The following is a 20,142-nucleotide window of genomic DNA, read 5'->3' as shown; positions in this document are numbered from 1 at the left end:
CTGCACAATGAAAACACGCAGAACAGTACAGCGCAAAACATTAAGGAAGCAGACGACAATGGCTACCTTGTACAACACAGTCAGCTATGTAATGTTGGCAGCAGTCGAAACTGCGTGCCTACCGAGGCTTCCCGACGTTTACCGACTTCTACCGATTCAGGACTAGGGAGAGGTCTGCCACCTAAGAGTTTACACACTAGAGATGGGTGAACTGAAACACGTAACTGTTTCGAAACAAATGAAACAGTACAATGTAATGTTTCGATACGCTGTTTCGAAACAGTGAAACAGTTTGTGTTTTGTAATCTAATAAACCTACACATTTTATCATCTTGAATGTCTACTCTATAAGTATGTCCATATGAACACAAATGAGGTGCAAGAGAGCGATAATCATATCGCAGAAAGCGTGAAACTATCCCTTAGGCGTCTTGGCAGTTTCGTATTTCCTGCAGCAAATGCTCTGCTTTCGTGTCGTGTGACTTTCATACTTTTCAATTGGCTGAGGACAGCCGTAGCTGAAGACAGAAGAGCCACCACGAACGGAATTGGAGGTGGGAGCAAACTGCAGAAGCACCGGATATGCTACTGGGATTCCCACATTCCCTTAGTATGGGTAATATACCCATCCTGCTAATTTCCATGCACACAAGGGAATCATTGTGGATAATAGGCACAGTGACTATAGACTCACAAATACCGCCAAATAATTCGAATAAACAACAAAAATGGTTCAAATGGCTCTAAGCACTATGGGACTCAACTGCTGTGGTCATTAGTCCCCTAGAACTTAGAACTACTTAAACCTAACTAACCTAAGAACATCACACACATCCAAGCCCGAGGCAGGATTCGAACCTGCGACCGTAGCAGTCGTACGGTTCCGGACTGCGCGCCTAGAACCGCGAGACAATAAACAATAACAGAAAAAATTTTTGTCTTTCAAGGTGTTTCGAACCGTTACTATAAATTTACCATGCTTCCCAGCCCTTCCCGTTCACCATTACACTATCAGTAATATGTCAAACAGATTGCTTGCAATTATACCTACATCAAATTTATGTATATAATAACTGTCACTCTGCGGCTTTTTTTATTCAAAATGTTGTAGGCTTACTTACGTTTCTTAATATGATTACTGTACATGAAAAAGAAGCATATGTTATAAAGAAAAGTTTAATTTAATAGAATGATTTTCACATATTTATTATTTTGAATGTGAATAGTATGCGTTGTTTTATTGTTTGGTTAGTGTTTATAAAGTAGATGTTAGGCCATTTCGTAATAGGACAGTCAGCTAGAAACGAAGCTTTATTTTCGGATATCTTAAGCTTCATACTATTGCTTGTCAAAAAGATTTCGACACTCTTGAAAGTGTTTCACGAAGTGGTATGTTGTGTTTCAGTTGCTGTGCCGAGCCCGAATCTCTTCCGACACAGAGCGGAATGAAACATCAGTGTTTCGGTACAATCAGTCCGTTCCAAGCACAGGTGGACTGAAACAGCCTTATTTTGAATCAACGATACAGTTTCTGTGTCTGGCTCGAGATCGAATCTGGTCTGGTTGTCCGAGACAGGGGCGAAATGAAACACCACTGTTTCGAAACAGTGAACCACAGCCGTTCCGAAACACTGAAACAGTTCCACGTATCGATACACTGTATCGATACATAGAAACAGTGGCCAAGTCTATTACGCACTGTACCTGTACCTGTACCTTTGTCATCAGAGATGGATTTACGTATGGGTCCACCAGGCACGAGCGTAAGGGCGGTACCTTTAGAGGTCGGCATTTTTTGCATTCTATTTAATATTTTATGTTTTCAAAATAACTGCTCTAACACATGACAAGAATGATTAATATTGTGAAATAACCTGGTAGTTTGAACAAGCCGTAACGACGACAATCGACAATACAAGTTTGAGAAATTGTTAGTTTACTTCGCGACTCAATGGAAATTTAAACACTCATTTTCCGTCTGGAATCGAGTTTTGAAAAGTTATTATTGCCATAATGGTGTCAGCTTTTAAGTTAACGTTCATTGAGAATAGAGAAAGAGGCGACAATGAAATCAAATTATTCTGCATTGTCATTCTTGTCTTAACGATTTTATGTCATAGCAGTCCGCAGCTCGTGATCTTGCGGTAGCGTTCTCGCTTCTTGTGCTCGGGGTCCCAGGTTCGATTCCCGGCGGGGTGAGGGATTTTCTCTACCTCGTGATGACTGGGTGTTGTGTGTTCATCATCATTTCGTCATCACTGACTCGCAAGTCGCCGAAGTGGCGTCAACTAAAAAGGACTTGCAATACGTCGGCCGAACTTCCCCGCATGGGGCCTCCCGGCCAACAATGCCATACAATCATCTCATTTATCTCATAGCACAGTTTGGTCAAGTAATCCAAGCTAGTCAGTTTGTCATTGTTGTGTTTAAAGTAAAAAGCTTTCTCCTCGTGTACAGTGTGGTACGATTTTCAACTGGAACTTTTTATGTACAAACTTTTTTTTGTGCTGGTGTTGCTTGACAATTGTATAAGTGTCTTTAACGTGAATAAGAGTGACAAGAACAAACGTGCAAAATTAAGTGGGACGCGTATATTACGGTGTGTTTAGGGGTGTAAATTTTTTTTATGCGCCACTGTTTGTCACATTTACTTTTCAGCCAATGAACAGTCACCATTTTTGCTGGCAAAAATAGCTTCTTCAACATGGACAAAGTTGCAACCATTATCCGATATTAAACTTCATACAATTATATCACACTGTACAGTTTCAAGATTAGGTACGACAAAAAGAGGGCTCCAAAACAATCACACGCTTTCTGTGTTTATATTGACCATGGAAAACTTATTATAGAAAAATTATAAGAAACTTTCAATAAGTGATTGAATAATTCTGTAAGTTGAGATTTACACTGCCAATACATGTGCCTGTAACCACATGAAATTTCATTAACATCAGACTAACACGTTTCAAGAGTTTTGAAGTGAGTAGTTCCTAGGGAAAACGCCCATAATCCAGGCAGTTGTTACTATAAATATAAATAGAAAATAGTTACTAAACATTATAAGCAAATTCTCTCATATAATAACCTAACGCAGAATTAAACTAGAAGAAATTGGTGTAACGCATTTTGCGATAGGCCCATTTGTTCATTTGTAATTAAATGTTAAACTAGAAGGTTCTTCTTTATTTTTTACAAAACTGCAGCTCAAAATCATATAACCCTTTTCATAATGGTAAATAGGAGACTCACCCTTCTTTGCTTCATCCTCAGTTTTCCTGGATGGTCCCGCTTCTTCATGCTGAGATTCCGCATCACGCGGTGACTTCCCACTCTCTTTCGAAACAAGTGCATCAGAATTCTGTGTCTCTTTTTTAGAAATAAAAAAACCAGAAGGGATTTCTGTCTTGTCCGTTTCATAGCTTTTTTTTTGCAAAGACGACTCTTTTAACAACCAAACACACGCACACGCAGTTTAAGCTGGCTTAACACACGACGTCCGAAACTTCGTCACTCTAATTGTGTCTAGACTTGGCCACTGTTTCTATGTATCGATACAGTGTATCGATACGTGGAACTGTTTCAGTGTTTCGGAACGGCTGTGGTTCACTGTTTCGAAACAGTTATGTTTCATTCCACCTCTGTCTCGGATAACCGGACCAGATTCGATCTCGAGCCAGACACAGAAACTGTATCGTTGATTCAAAATAAGGCTGTTTCAGTCCACCTGTGCTTGGAACGGACTAATTGTATCGAAACAGGGATGTTTCATTCCGCTCTGTGTCGGACGAGATTCGGGCCGGCACAGGTACTGAAACACAACATACCACTTCATGAAACACTTTCAAGAGTGTCGAAATCTTTTTGACAAGCAATAGCATGAAGCTTAAGATATCCGAAAATAAAGCTTCGTTTCCAGCTGTCCTATTACGAAATGGCGTAACATCTGCTTTATAAACACTAACCAAACAATAAAACAACGCATACTATTCACATTCAAAATAATAAATATGTGAAAATCATTCAGTTAAATTACACTTTTTTTTATAACATACGCTTCTCTGTTCATGTACAGTAATCATATTGAGTAACGCAAGTAAGCCTACAACATTTTTAATAAAAAAAAGGCGGAGAGTGACAGTTATTATACATATACATAAATTTGATGTAGGTATAATTGCCAGCAATCTGTTTGACATATCACTGATAGTGTAATGGTGAACGGGAAGGGCTGGGAAGCATGGTGAATTTATAGTAACGGTTCGAAACACCTTGAAAGACAAAAAATTTTTCTGTTATATTTTGTTGTTTATTCGAATTATTTGGCGTTATTTGTGAGTCTATAGTCACTGTGCCTATTATCCACAATGATTCCCTTTGTGTGCATGTAAATTAGCAGTATGGGTATATTACCCATACTAAGGGAATGTGGGAATCCCATTAGCATATCCGTTGTTTCTGCAGTTTGCTCCCACCTCCAGTTCCGTTCGTGGTGGTTCTTCTGTCTTCAGCTATGGCTGTCCTCAGCCAATTGAAAAGTGTGAAAGTCACACGACACGAAAGCAGTGCATTTGCTGCAGGAAATACGAAACTGCCAAGACGCCTAAGTGATAGTTTCATACTTTCTGCGATATGATTAGCGCTCTCGCACCTCATTTGTGTTTATATGGACATACTTATACAGTAGACATTCAAGGTGATAAAATGTGTAGGTTTATTAGATTACAAAACACAAACTGTTTCACTGTTTCGAAACAGCGTATCGAAACATTACATTCTACTGTTTCATTTGTTTCGAAACAGTTACGTGTTTCAGTTTGCCCATCTCTAACTGTGTCTGCCCAAGGGGAAGCCACAGAACACACTGTATTGTTTCCGTTCAGTGTTGCCAGCCAAAAATAAGTTAATTCCGCTACGAGCACTTCCAAATTCCACTACACTTTCAAATGTAATTTATGATATAGTCTACATAATTCCTGACGATATGCAGGCTAAATAAATAATTTAAGCTATAAACAAATATATTCCATATCTTTCCAGCTGGGGCATTTAACGGTCAGCGAGAGCTAGGACGACAGTGTCCAGTGATGGACCTGAATATCGTGCTTCATTCAAATAGTAGCTGTTAATATATAATATATACTATGTATACTATACTATATATACTATATATTCTATAATATAGTAGTTTGATGCGACAGGTAATTTTCCTCTTTATATGCAATCTGAACTGGCTAAGGCGTAAGGAATTAATTTACAAGGGTTTTTTTTTTAGCATTGTGTGTGTGAAACGTTTCAATGTTTATTAAAATCACAGTGAAATGTATGCAGCAATATTTTGATCACCTTCAGTTCTCAGATAATAATCGATACGTTTTTCAAACTTACAGGCAACGGCCTTGCCACAGTGGATACACCGGTTCCCGTGAGATTACCGAAGTTAAGCGCTGTCGGGCGTGGTCGGCACTTGGATGGGTGATCATCCAGGCCGCCATGCGATGTAGCTATTTTTCGGGGTGCACTCAGCCTCGTGCTGCCAATTGAGGAGCTAATCGACCGAACAGTAGCGGCTTCGGTCAAGAATACCATCATAACGACCGGGAGAGCGGTGTGCTAACCCCACGCCCCTCCTATCCGCATCCTCCACTCAGGATGACACGGCGGTCGGATGGTCCCGGTAGGCCAATCGGGGCCTGAAGACGCAGTGTGCCTTTCCAAACTTACGGAAATTTTCCTCCGTAATTGTGTACGAAATATAATAATGATCAATAACGGTTCTTGTTTTTGATGTCTAGTCATACTAGGTCTTTTAGTTTTAATGTCTGTCATCATGGAGAAAGACTGTTCGGTATCTGCATTCTCGTGCAAATATTACATGTTTTGTACTTGGCAGTGAAAATTTACGAGGGTTTTACATTTCGCCAAAGAAAGTTGAACTCCGCAAAATTTTTAACAATTTCATAATTTCGCCGCTACGCCACGAAGGCCAAAAAACTCCAATACGCGTAGCGGAATTCCGCAACGGTTGGCAAGATTGCACTCACTTCCGTTGCACACACAGTGAGGGTGGGGGTAGACACCCCGCGGCAGGGCACAGCTATTTTTTTGCAGCCTCATTCCTCAATGGCTTGTCACTACGTCAACCAAGCGCAGTGGGCAACTATTTTGTGGCACGGGGTTTCAAAAGCGGGTATTCTTCTAATATTGGCGTTTTTTGTGTAAACTAAGGAAAGGGGGTCCGAACCCCCTGCCTCCCCCCTTATATACGTCCGTGAATGTCTCCCTTACGTTTCTTGTTCTGCCTCATGTCTCTGCACACCACCCAAGTTTATAAATCTCTTATATTCTCCTTATATGCTACTGATTCCCTCTAGGAAAGCATTATTTGCATTTCAGAGATATGTAACGGTACGATGATCAACTCCTAGACTGAAACAGGTTAACATCACAATAAAATATTTTAAAAAATCATTCTTTTGCGATCAAGAATGATTATTTGCTATGATTTCATTTTCGTGTTTGTGATGCATTTATTAATAACAATTTAGCCACTGTCTAATTAACACAGTACAGTTGGCTGTGCCGGCCGGTGTGGCCGTGCGGTTAAAGGCGCTTCAGTCTGGAATCGCGTGACCGCTACGGTCGCAGGTTCGAATCCTGCCTGGGGCATGGATGTGTGTGATGTCCTTAGGTTAGTTAGGTTTAATTAGTTATAAGTTCTAGGCGACTGATGACCTCAGAAGTTAAGTCGCATAGTGCTCAGAGCCATTTGAACAGTTGGCTGTGATTTCCGTCAGGTATTTACTTCATGCATTTCACTTCTCTTAATGCCTCGCTACTCGTTATGTTCTGCATATACTGATATTTCCAGACTAGGCAACTGTCTAAACTGGGATAGGCCACACCTACCTATAACGGGAGCGGCATCGACCCATGGCGTAATGATGTGTCATGTGATACGATACAAGCACAGGTAGAGATATGACAGAACGCTGACGATGTTTACTTGGTACCTAGTTATTATGTCTTGTGATGTACATTGTGCTGGCAGTCTGATCTATAGCGTAGCCTAGGATGACAGGCTACAGTATGGTTGTGATGTACCGAAACCAAAGAAATGGGTTGACATGCCAATAACCATTTTACTTTTTTTATTTATCGAATTGAGCCTCTATAGACTGCGTGGTAACAACCAATTTCATTTTAGTGTCTAGGTCTTGTTTGTGTTCCAGCTTTGACTTCCTGCCGGTATCTTCTGAGCTCATCAAGAAGTTATCCTCTTCGGACAAAGGTCCTCTCCGTCTTTTGGACGTTGATGCCATTTTAAGACCTTGGTAGTTGTTCACCAATCTTCTATATTTGTTCCTGTCAGGAATTTCTCTCTCTGGGATACCAATCTGCCTAAGATATTTTTCACATTCTTCGAACCACCTCGACCTTATTTTCTCGGATTTGACGAAACTTTTTATTATTTCTGTTAATTGGTCACTGTCCATCCTCACGAGATGACTGTAAAATAACAATCGCCTGTTCTTAATGGATTTTGTGATAGGTTCTGTCTTGCTGTACAAGTCCTCATTTGCTCCCATTCGCCATTGTTCATCAACCCATCTGTTACCTAGGATTTTCCTTAATATCCTGCGCTCTCGATTTTCCAACCACTCAGTTTGACCTTGTCTATTCGTGGTCAAAATTTCAGATGCATATAAGCCCTCAGGATTATAATGTTGGAACTTGGCCCTATACTTATAGACTTTTTGCTATAAGTATTCTTTGTCAGTTGGTATGCCTGGTCTATCTTCCTCCTGACAGCCTATTGATCTTTTTGACTGCTGACTCTATGTTGTTATCAATAATCGCCAGGCCAAGCAGTCATTGTACACCTATTTGTTCTTAGGATCAAGTCTGAACCGCTCTTCATTTGTTTGTTCTTGTGCTAACAACTTTCTACACCAACTATAAGTATTGTTATGGCGCATTTTTAGTTACAGTGAATTTGACATGTGATTTTTCAGCGTTTTGATGACACCATAAACCGTAGCAGACGGGCGTTATCGATAATTTCAGTACGAGCCACCGTTCTTCCAAAGCCTAAAGATGCTATTACACCTGTGCAAACTGTCAGTGCACGCCAGTATTGGGACAAGGCCGATTCTGAGGCACTCTGCATTGTTGCCAGATGTATCCAAGATGGCGGCGATGATGTCATCCAAGATGGCGACATGTAGACTTGTAAAAGTGCATGACATCACCCAATACGGCGCCCATGACGTAATCCAAGATGGCGGGGTTTGAATTTTGGCAGGAAGATAGGTCAATTGGGCTACCTCCAATAACCTAACCCTATCCCCCAGAAAATGGCGGCAAGTTCAAATTCCATTAGGATAATGGAACACACATCTACAAATCTAAGAAAAATGGCGGAAAGATAGGTCATTTGGAGTACAGCCACTAACATAAGTCATCCGACCGCCACCTCTTCCTTGGGATTGGCAGGAAGTCTGGTAGATATGTCAACAAGCTATCTCTACTAACCTAAGAAAATGTGATAGATAGAAAGGGCCCTTGGACTACCGCCACTAACCTAAGTCACCCGATCGCCACCTCGTCCTAGGAAATGGTGGGGAGAGGACTCAACCTTCATTAGATGTAAGTGTTTATTATTTTGCACACACTATTTATTTAAACAATTTGATGCAATACAGTCATCCAGTGTGTTCACCATGAGGTCTGGACTCCAACTGACCTAGTAAACAGTACCACTGCCAGAGGGCACTCTCACCCATGACGTCATCCAAGGCGGCCGCCATGACATCAGCTGATGATGCAAGTACTGTTATCCAAGATGGCGGGAAACAGTGTGGTTGCAATGAGGTCTGGAGTCCAACTGACCTAGTACACAATACTGCCACCAGAGGCCACTGTCATCCTTTCCATGACGTAATCCAAGATGGCGGTCTGGTGGTGGAGAGGAAGGCCTTTTTATAACAGGAAAATCAAGGGTATGTTGTTTATTTATAAAAAAAATCAGTTTGTGGGGGTTGGATTTCTCTTGCTCATCATTCTCTGCTGTTTGGAAACATGTAGATCTTGTAAGAAGTAATTACATGGAGCAAGCATGATGCATAACCTAATGTTCGGCACTATGCTCTGGGTGTCAAGCTAATGTTTGCCCATTTGTTGGCACTTAACCTATTGTTCTGTTAAGTGTTTTTCCATATCACCCATATTTCCTTAAACTATTGTACCGCCTTTGATACCAAATGAAGTAATTAGTTATGTCCTCCCACCATTTTCTGTTACACTTTTAGAATTTGACATGCTTTTGAACTCCATTTGTGGCACATTCTTCTTTGTCACCCATTCCCTTAAACTTTCGTACTGCGTTTTACATAAAAATGATGTAAATTAACCTAGTGTTCTGCACATAACCTGCTGTTCTGCTCCATGTCACCCACTCGCACACACCCTCCCTTTAACTATTATACTGCTAACACCACGCTGATATAAAAAAATTTTGCAGATTAATTAAATCGATATTCTTCAGATGTATGGGGTAGTATTTTTTTAATTCACCGCATCCTATTGGCCTGTGAAATCGACGGAATATAATTTGAACAAAAAATTGCTAGTAAAAACACATCACGCCACTTGACGCTTGACGCCGACGTCTCTGACTCTGCACACGTCCCCAGGATATAGGATAGGAAGATATAGGTGCCCATTTTTCGCACGTGGTGCTGTTAAAGAGTGGATTAATAGAAGAATTCTCCTGATAGTGGTTACATGTAGCCTCTGCCAGGCACATTAGTGTGATTTGCAGAGTAGCCATGTAGATGTAGATTTGACCAGTAACATCGATAAGGAATGTAGTGAACCCACACCAGCCAGAAATAGGTCTGGTGCCCTGAAAGTTAATGCTATTGTTGGAAAATTACATGTGCGGACCATTCTACCATTGAAAAAATTAATCCAGTTCAGTACTGGGGACAGTAAGTGAGAAAATAATTCATCTGATCTGATCCACCTGTTACAATATCTTATTTTTCGACCCACTTGTCACTGTGTGATTGATAAGTGGCAACCCCTTACCCCTCGATGCTAGCCACCGCACACCGCCCTCACTCGGGTGATGCAGTGTCTCATGATGCCACTGGTGCAGTCTCTATCTTTTACAGCCATGTATGGGAATATGCCAAGCCTCTTAATTCGGTTCACTTTTTACATGTTCTTAAATTAACCCTTTCCGACTTGATTTTTTGCTGGAGGGAGGAAAATTTTTCTATATGCTCTAATGATCTTATCTGATTTTTTAATGGTTTTAGACGCAAGATTTATACAAATATATGTATTCTTTTCGAATATATACTTTTTACATTGAGCTTCATTTTATGGACTAAAATAATTTATGTTGAAATATACACTGTTGTGACAAATGCACTGATAATTCAGTAATTACCATTCGAAAATAATAATGATACTCAGTTATACAGTGCAGTATCACTAACCAACAACTTCCGTAAACTCCTGTGGTTACAAGCTGCTGCACAAAGACTGTGTTTACATTCGCTTGTTGATATTTGTACAGTGATGTCCAACATGTGGCAGCACATGTGCATGATGAAAAGACTGAACACTCACAGATATGCACATCAGGTTTCCATTGAGGAAAAATACTTGTGTTGCTGCTAATACATTCTAAACATTAACGTACTCGGTTTTAGCCAGTGGGTCTGGAAGGCTTAAGCTGAAGCTGTGATGGCAGGTTGTGTGTCAAGCTTGGATATCTCAGTCAATGGAGCACTTGCCCACAAAAGGCAATGATCCCAGGTCTGAATGCCAGTAAAACACGCAGTTTTAATCTGCCAGGAAGTTTCAGCCCAAACAATGCTCCAGACATGGAGACAGCATATCAATAGAGTTATAGAAATAGTATATGATTTACATCAAAGTTATAGATCAGTAAAATGGCTACTGTTCTCGAATGAGAGTTACGCTTGTTTCTGTGAACTGTGTATGTGACAGAACCACCTGGAAATCTGTGATGTACTGGGTTAGACGTTATGGTCCCACACTGTTAGAGCCTTTGTCACCATCAGTACAGTCGTCCATGCACAGTGAGGCCCAGTCAGAAAGCTGTTCCCTGCATTATAGGAATATTGTTTCCAGTCTTGCCTCACAAAACAGTGGGACTTGTGAGATTAATGAGCAGAAGGCCAGTGTCTCTCGTAAGTGTGATCAATTTGTATGTGAGTGTGAATGAACCAAGGTAAGGTAGGATAAGTGCACTTTCAGGGCAAGCACACAGTTAGTTGATAGGTTCCATGAAGTATTTCTTGCAGAACTGCCACCGTGTGGTCATACAGTGAACTATGTGTGTTTCGTTCTAACGTAGAATGCACTGGTATCAGTCGTAGCATTTCTAGAAGCTTCCTATTCATGCATCCCATTACAGTAAGGTTACTGAGATCAACAGCGTTTCTATATTATCGTCAAGGAATTGTTTGCAATATTTTCTGTTTTGTGAGGGTAAGTAAATAGTGTTGATATTGTAGTTTAACGAATGCATTAGCCTTTCAAACATTTTGTGTGTGTTTGCATTGCTGTTCATTTTTTCCATGAAAATTCAACAGTGGGGGAAAGGATTGTTCACTTGCCGCAGCACTCAATTTTCTTGGGGAGAGGACAGGCCCTTCCGTTAGACAGGCTTTCGAAATGGAGGGGTTTACCCACGCAAGAGGTAAAAACTTCACATGAATGCATAAGAGGTTTATATCCCGACAAAAGTAAACAGAAGCAATGGAAAAGTTGAAACAAGATCGTAAAGTTAAGAAATCACTAAAAAAATGAGGCTAATGGGATGATCAGTAGGAAGGTTGCTGGTTCTCGCAAAAGAATCTCTAAAAAGAGACAGCTTATGGAAGTACAATGAAAAACCAGCCAAAGCTGCAAATTTCACTTTTTTTACTCAGTGACTAGTTTCGGCCTGGGACCAATTTTCATCATGAGGTAGTCAAAAATGGTATTTCCAAAAATGCAAAAAGTGTGCCAAAAATGCGCAAAGAAACACTACAGCGCAGTTATCTCTATGCAGTGTAACTGTTCGTTTGTGCATTCTTGACATGGTTTTTGCATTTTCGGGATTACTGTTCTTGAATATGTTAAAATGATTTGAAAATGGGTCCCGACCCGAAACTAGTCATTGAGTGAATAAAGAAAGAGAAATCTGCAACTTTGGCTGGTTTTCGGATGTAGTGGTTAACAGAAGTTGCTGACCTATAATTATTGCAACATGCTGGAGCTTCATAAATCATGGAAGGTAGTTCAGAATGAGACGGTGATGAGTACAGTCTCAGAGAGTCCGACAAGGACTACTACAGTGATGTTTTGGAGGAGAGCGTGGCACAAGAGGAGGAATAGGAAACTGTGGAGAAAGAAGCAGAACACGGGAATGATTGGGCTTGGAAAGCTGTAGAGCGATTAGCTACAACTGACTGCACAGTAGTAAGGTACGCTGGCAAAACCTAACTAAGACATTATGTGGGGGAGGTGCTTAAATTGAATGCAGTTGACCCCATTTTTGTTGTTGTCGGGGAAATCTTCATTTATCAGTGGCCAAACCACAATATAGGTCCCTCCTAGAGAAGACATTTGCTCAATAGAAAAGAGTGATGTTATAAATACTCTTCCACACCCCAGAATAAGAAGAAGGGGGACGTGACCTTTAACACTGAACTCTTCAATTACAGCGTGCAGCAATGTGTATTTCAGTACATTTGATTATCATTTATTGTTTAGTTAAACTACTGCTACTTTGATCATCATTATAGTGCTTAAGATGACGAGATTTGTTTTCACTTGTAGTTTCCCCGTTTATTATAAACTGAATTATCGGTAGAGATATACATCCTTAACCTCTGTCAACTCTTTATCCTGATGAGAAAACTCTGTTTTCTATGATACATCATTAGCCTAAAATGTATTCTACGACACAATAAATCTAGGATTTGATGTTAAATATTTTCTTGAGGTCACAAGCATTGTGACACATCATGGAACAACAGTTGATAACTCAAAAAGCTTTACTCCAGTTTTGGAGCTTCAGCCATAAACATAAACGTCAGAATACATGTTATTGTGCACTTGCTCCAGCATTACAGCCAACTGAAAAAACTCGCACAGGCCATGCTGTGCACTTTTTTTCAAATATTTGGGGAGATTAGCAGATAAAGGCATCTACTGTAGCACTTCAATAGCTCTTTTTGACCTTGTTGGTATTGTGCTAGACCTACATCTTGAAAGACTTCGAGATCCAGTGACACAGCACTGTAGCTAGAAACTGAAAAAACAGTCTTCACCCATTCTGAAGGCATGTGCAGAATGAGGGTATTTTGAAACAACAAGGGAAATAGTGATACTGTGTTGTTGAAGATCTGTAAAGAGTAATGGTGTGTTGTTGAAGATCTGTAGCTATTATCTGTGGGATCAGCTACACACAATAAGGTATTTACCAACTGTTGTTTCATCTGCCTGTACAATGTACAAGTATTGAGAGTGCTGTGTAAAGGAAAAGGGCTGCTCAGTGATGCTATGTTTCAGAACCATCTGCAATGGCACCCATTAGCAATGTTGAGACTGCAGCCGTGGACCTGGGTGCCCTTCTGGATGCAGAGGATGGCGCCATTGTGACGATGATCGCGGGGGAGACACGGTTGATGGCGCACAAGGCAGTCCTGTCTGCCAGGAGCCCCGTGTTGGCTGCCATGTTCCAGCACGACATGCTGGAGGCCAGCAGTGGCCAAGTCACTATTCCAGACGTGGAAGGCGAAGTACTGAGGCAGGTGCTGACCTACATGTATACGCTTCAGGCCCCCAAGCTGCCCAGCATGGCCCCCCAACTGCTGGCAGTCGCAGACAAATACTGCTTGTCAGCCCTGAAATCTTTGTGTGAGCAGCAGGTGATTGCACAGCTGGCCGTCGACAACGCAGCGGCCGCAGCTGTCCTCGCTGTGAGGTACTCATGTCAGGACCTCACTGCGGCCGCCATCGCTTTCGTGAAGGCCCACACGCACAAGGTATTGGCCACACAGTGTTGGGCAGATGCAATGCGGAACCAGCTTGAAGATGTGATTGAAGTAACTAGGCTACTCGCTGAGCCATCAGCGGAAACCAGGTAACCACAAGACAAGCAATTCTTCTTTTATTCCCATTTTGTTTGGTGTGTGTGTGTGTGTTAAACTGTTTGTCACTGATTTTCATTAGATTTGTCTGTGCTGTAATATGCACCATTGATGGTCATTCCGAAGTAACTAACGATACTTTCATTTCCTTTTCATAACAGGTCCATTGGTTCTCTAAACTGAACCACGTCTATTTGGAGTTAAGTAAGCTAGAAGATCGTGGAAATGTCTAGTTTTTTGTAGCTTCGTAACATGTTTTCATCTTAAACAAATCCATTCTTATTTTGTCATCACTTCAGTTATATTCCTTGTGTACAACACATTGTTATTTAAATTTTGGCATCAAGCTTCTGAACAAAGATTTGTTTACAGTGTACCCAGAGGATAGCATTCACGCTGCGGCTACAATTGTGCGCTTCTCAACACAAAAACAGACACAATAACAGAAGCAGTTTGTAGCTAGAGAACCGAGTTCACAGTTTTGCACGATTTAAAGGTCACAGTAAACCTCTTTACAAAAAGCAGCCTCCTGTAGTTTTGTGCCTTTACTGCTGTTGATAATGATACACCTACAAATGGCAGCATTAGAAACAAGTTGAAGCTGAGAAAGTATGTCACTCTTTACTAACACCAGGGGCGTTGTAGTATGCTCGAACATGAGACAGGGAAGGGAATAACATATTTACAGTGTCCCATTTCTCATGTTGCCAACTGTAAATGCTGACCTAGTACAACTTTTACATGTAATAAAGCGGATCACTAGGCCCACATCTTTCCCACATTCATGTCCGACAGTACACATTCAGTGGCCATAACCACATCTTTATCTTAGAAGAAAGATTAAGGAAAGGCAAACCTACGTTTCTAGCATTTGTAGACTTAGAGAAAGCTTTTGACAATGTTGACTGGAATACTCTCTTTTAAATTCTAAAGGTGGCAGGGGTAAAATACAGGGAGCGAAAGGCTATTTACAATTTGTACAGAAACCAGATGGCAGTTATAAGAGTCGAGAGACATGAAAGGGCAGCAGTGGTTGGGAAGGGAGTAAGACAGGGTTGTAGCCTCTCCCCGATGTTATTCAATCAGTATATTGAGCAAGCAGTAAAGGAAACAAAAGAAAAATTCGGAGTAGGTATTAAAATCCATGGAGAAGAAATAAAAACATTGAGGTTCGCCGATGACATTGTAATTCTGTCAGAGACAGCAAAGGACTTGGAAGAGCAGTTGAACGGAATGGATGGTGTCTTGAAGGGAGGATATAAGATGAACATCAACAAAAGCAAAACGAGGATAATGGAATGTTGTCGAATTAAGTCGGGTGATGTTGAGGGTATTAGATTAGGAAATGAGACACTTAAAGTAGTAAAGGAGGTTTGCTATTTGGGGAGCAAAATAACTGATGATGGTCGAAGTAGAGAGGATATAAAGTGTAGACTGGCAATGGTAAGGAAATCGTTTCTGAAGAAGAGAAATTTGTTAACATCGAGTATAGATTTAAGTGTCAGGAAGTCATTTCTGAAAGTATTTGTATGGAGTGTAGCCATTTATGGAAGTGAAACATCGACGGTAAATAGTTTGGACAAGAAGAGAATAGAAGCTTTCGAAATGTGGTGCTACAGAAGAATGCTCAAGCTTAGATGGGTAGATCACATAACAAATGAGGAGGTAGTGAATAGGATTGGGGAGAAGAAGGGTTTGTGGCACAACTTGACCAGAAGAAGGGATCGGTTGGTAGGACATGTTCTGAGGCATCAAGGGATCACCAATTTAGTATTGGAGGGCAGCGTGGAGGGTAAAAATCGTAGGGGGAGACCAAGAGATGAATACACTAAGCAGATTCAGAAGGATGTAGGTTGCAGTAGGTACTGGGAGATGAAGAAGCTTACACAGGATAGAGTAACATGGAGAGCTGCATCAAACCAGTCTCAGGACTGAAGACCACAACAACAACAACAACAACCACATCTTAGAGCTGACAGACAGATCTCTTCATATGTCAGAAGCCTAGTAACTGGCAGTCCCAACTTTCACAAGCAGCCACATTAATATTGATGATTGTGCTGGATAAAAACACCTAATTAGAAGTGCAGTGTATTGGTCTGTAATAAAGAGCTGACACTTCTTTCATCCTGCCACATCGTGTGCCTGCAACAGTACAGAATAGTACAACTTTGGGTGTTGTGAAATTGGCTTTACTTCCTCAGTATATGACAACCATGTGCCAACAATTTCCTTAGCAAATTATTTTATTACCTCCAAACAGTACAGGGGGTAAATGATATAATTTTTAAGGCACATCATACGAAGTACACCAGGCTCTAACAAGAAGTGTATGGGCCACAGTGAAGTTGTGTATGCAGGACATCCCATAAACAAGGTGCTGTAAGCACAGGGGCAGTAGGATCTAGCTGATAACTTGTAACCCACCTGATGCACACCCTAAAAGAAAACAAACGAATCAATATAACCAAATGGCTGCTACAGGCATTCACAGAAGATGCTGGATCTTCCTTTCACACTGACTCCTCTCTATTAAGCCGTAGCCCTGAATGTGAGTTCTATTTGAGCACACTCCAATCTACAGTACAGACATGGATGGTGTGTACTGGTTAACACAATTTTCAGCATGGTAGATTAGATTAGATTAGCTTAGAAACAGGTATCTAATCTCTGCTCTCCTGTCTTGTTTGAAGTTCTCTATGGTGTTACTAATATTTTTAATGGCAGCTAAATTTACCACTGATTTAGCTCCTCTGAATTGCCTTTGTTGCTATGTTCAAAACCTGATGTCTGTCCTGTTTATTTCTCTGTCCTCTTATAGCCCAGTCTGTGACACGCAAGCTACAAATGATTTGAACAACATTTGATGATCAGTCTTACATTAAGTACATTTAAAGATGTGAGACAACTTCATTAATGCTCTTATAATTTCTGTGTGATTATTGCTTTAGTGATGTATTAGAACTGTTCTGTACAGTAATTCTCCTGTCAGTCCAGCAATAGTTGGCCCTTATATTTGCATAATTTTGAACAGTTTGTTGTTTGGTATGCTAAGGTACACCTGTGGAGACTGTAAGTAATTTATGTTAACTGATGGACCATTTTTGGTAGCAGCATGTGTTCTATTACATTTGTACCCAATCGCAATGCAGTACTGCCTGAAGTAAGCAACCTCCTGAACCCCATGTGAAGGCACTCACCCACCCACTGCCTCTATGCACAGCATGCTGGCCACTACAGGGAGCACCCCCACCTCCAGCTCTCAGTTCCACAGGGACCACAGCCAGACTCGTGTCACCACTGCACTACCCACAGCTCCCAGCCATACTCCTCCGCCGGACGATGCCATCGTCTCTCGCATGAGGTGAGTTGCACTTGTGCTATTACCACGCTCACAGTGCTACTTATTTTGGTGTTAAATATGTTACTGTAAAACTGAAGTTCCTGTTTTTTTCCTCTTTATGAGGAAAAATCTTTTTTTTATTTTTTTGAGTTGTGATATGGTGACATTTAAAATTTTGAACAGGTGTGCATGAAGGAGATGTACATCCTTTTCTGCATTAACAGTGAGAACTATGTTCAGTTCAAAGTCACATAAATGCAATTATGTGGGAAGTGTGCCATAGAAACTGTATTATTTCCCAGAGATTCTTCAATGTAGTTTCTGCTCTCTGTCATGGTTGTGTGTCATAAAATTTAGTCCTCAAGGAAACTGTAGTGGAAGCAGGGTTTTAGTGCACTGCCATTCCAGGAAACCGAGATGTTGTGAGAATTACTAATTGGAATTTCTCAGAAACACATGTTGAAGGAACATTAAGCAGAAAAATGAGGCAAAAAGTGAATGTTAACATCTGAGTGAGCTTATGGCTTGCTATGGGTGCGTTCCAACGTGATTTGATTTCTAGTCAAATGATTTTTTGAATCCCTAAATATTGAAATTTTCTGCCAAAATAGAAGTTGAACCTGGCTATCATGCTTAACACAAGCAGTCACCGTAACTATTACACTGTCTGAGTGTGTCTCCAATCCAGACTCCAACATTCATTGTCACTGATATTTCCACTTATGATGTTCACACACTAGTATCGGAGCTTCTCGCATGGCGTATGTGGAATAACAACAAGTGGGGAACAGAGTTGATGGAGGACCATGACATACCTTAGTCCAAAGGATATATAAGAGTACCTATGATGTTAGCATTTGGAAATCGTGAATGGAAAGCATCAGCCACAAATCACAATGGAAGTTGATCATTAGTTGAAAATTATGATTGAAGTAACCAGATAAAACATGAAACCAATTGAAGTAACAGAAATGTGGCTTTATTCATAAACCTTTGAACAATAATAGAAATAATCATCTTGTGACTTCTAATGTGACAAGACAAAAGAATCATACAGAAGCCGCAACATAAGCCATAAACCGAAAAACTGATGTGACTGACTGCAAATAAAAGAACATAATGAGGGTGAATTAGTGCTGCTCCATGCATATACAGGCATGAATCACAAGTAGATGCCATGGTCGAGACGTTGCCATGTGCATGTTTCCTCTAGGCAGCCTCTAGTGACTGGCCAGCACTGATGCAGTTAGTGGTCGATTTGTGTACACACTGCAACACTGTTCACTCAACACACTCACACACACTAGTAGAAGGATACAGCAATGTTAATATTCCCAATCTTCCCTCTCATTTAAACTATCTTCCTCTTCTTCAGTGTAACCTTTATCATCTATACAGGGTGTTACAAAAAGGTACGGCCAAACTTTCAGGAAACGTTCCTCACACACAAAGAAAGAAAATATGTTATGTCAACATGTGTCCGGAAACGCTTACTTTCTATGTTAGAGCTCATTTTATTACTTCTCTTCAAATCACATTAATCATGGAATGGAAACACACAGCAACAGAACGTACCAGCGTGACTTCAAACACTTTGTTACAGGAAATGTTCAGAATGTCCTCCGTTAGCGAGGATACGTGCATCCACCCTCCGTCGCATGGAATCCCTGATGCGCTGATGCAGCCCTGGAGAATGGCGTATTGTATCACAGCCGTCCACAATACGAGCACGAAGAGTCTCTACATTTGGTACCGGGGTTGCGTAGACAAGAGCTTTCAAATGCCCCCATAAATGAAAGTCAAGAGGGTTGAGGTCAGGAGAGCGTGGAGGCTATGGAACTGGTCCGCCTCTACCAATCCATCGGTCACCGAATCTGTTGATGAGAAGTGTACGAACACTTCGACTGAAATGTGCAGGAGCTCCATCGTGCATGAACCACATGTTGTGTCGTACTTGTAAAGGCACATTTTCTAGCAGCACAGGTCGGGTATCCCGCATGAAATCGTGATAACGTGCTCCATTGAGCGTAGGTGGAAGAACATGGGGCCCAATCAAGACATCAACAACAATGCCTGCCCAAACGTTCACAGAAAATCTGTGTTGATGACGTGATTGCACAATTGCGTGCGGATTCTCGTCAGCCCACACATGCAGATTGTGAAAATTTAAAATTTGATCACGTTGGAATGAAGCCTCATCCATAAAGAGAACATTTGCACTGAAATGAGGATTGACACATTGTTGGATGGACCATTCGCAGAAGTGTACCCGTGGAGGCCAATCAGCTCCTGATACGGTACGGAAACAACTGGTTCTCCCGTAGCACTCTCCATACAGTAACGTGGTCAACGTTACCTTGTACAGCAGCAACTTCTCTGACGCTGACATTAGGTACATTGCAGGTGTACTCATCATTCTAGGTCTTCCTCAGTTGCGAGTCATAGGCTGGAATGTTCCGTGCTCCCTAAGACGCCGATCAATTGCTTCGAACGTCTTCCTGTCGGGACACCTTTGTTCTGGAAATCTGCCTCGATACGAACGTACCGCGCCACGGCTATTGCCCCGTGCTAATCCATACATCAAATGGGCATCTGCCAACTCCGCATTTGTAAACATTG

At 41.2% G+C, this 20,142-nt stretch overlaps 1 protein-coding gene across 1 annotated transcript in view; it reads left to right on the top strand.

Moving 5' to 3' along the window:
• The window catches only part of LOC126213211 (ankyrin-1-like), a 415,927-nt gene that overhangs the window by 378,755 nt on the left and 17,030 nt on the right, over positions 1–20,142 (top strand). The window contains exons 2-3 of the mRNA XM_049940849.1: positions 13,600–14,173; positions 17,404–17,544. Of these exons, the coding sequence (XP_049796806.1) occupies positions 13,611–14,173; positions 17,404–17,544 (704 nt within the window). The 5' untranslated portion in view covers positions 13,600–13,610. The remainder of the gene's footprint in view (positions 1–13,599; positions 14,174–17,403; positions 17,545–20,142) is intronic.

This window comes from Schistocerca nitens, chromosome 11, assembly GCF_023898315.1.
Source record: "Schistocerca nitens isolate TAMUIC-IGC-003100 chromosome 11, iqSchNite1.1, whole genome shotgun sequence".
Taxonomy (NCBI): domain Eukaryota; kingdom Metazoa; phylum Arthropoda; class Insecta; order Orthoptera; family Acrididae; genus Schistocerca; species Schistocerca nitens.
This window is presented reverse-complemented; position numbering and strand designations above follow the sequence as displayed.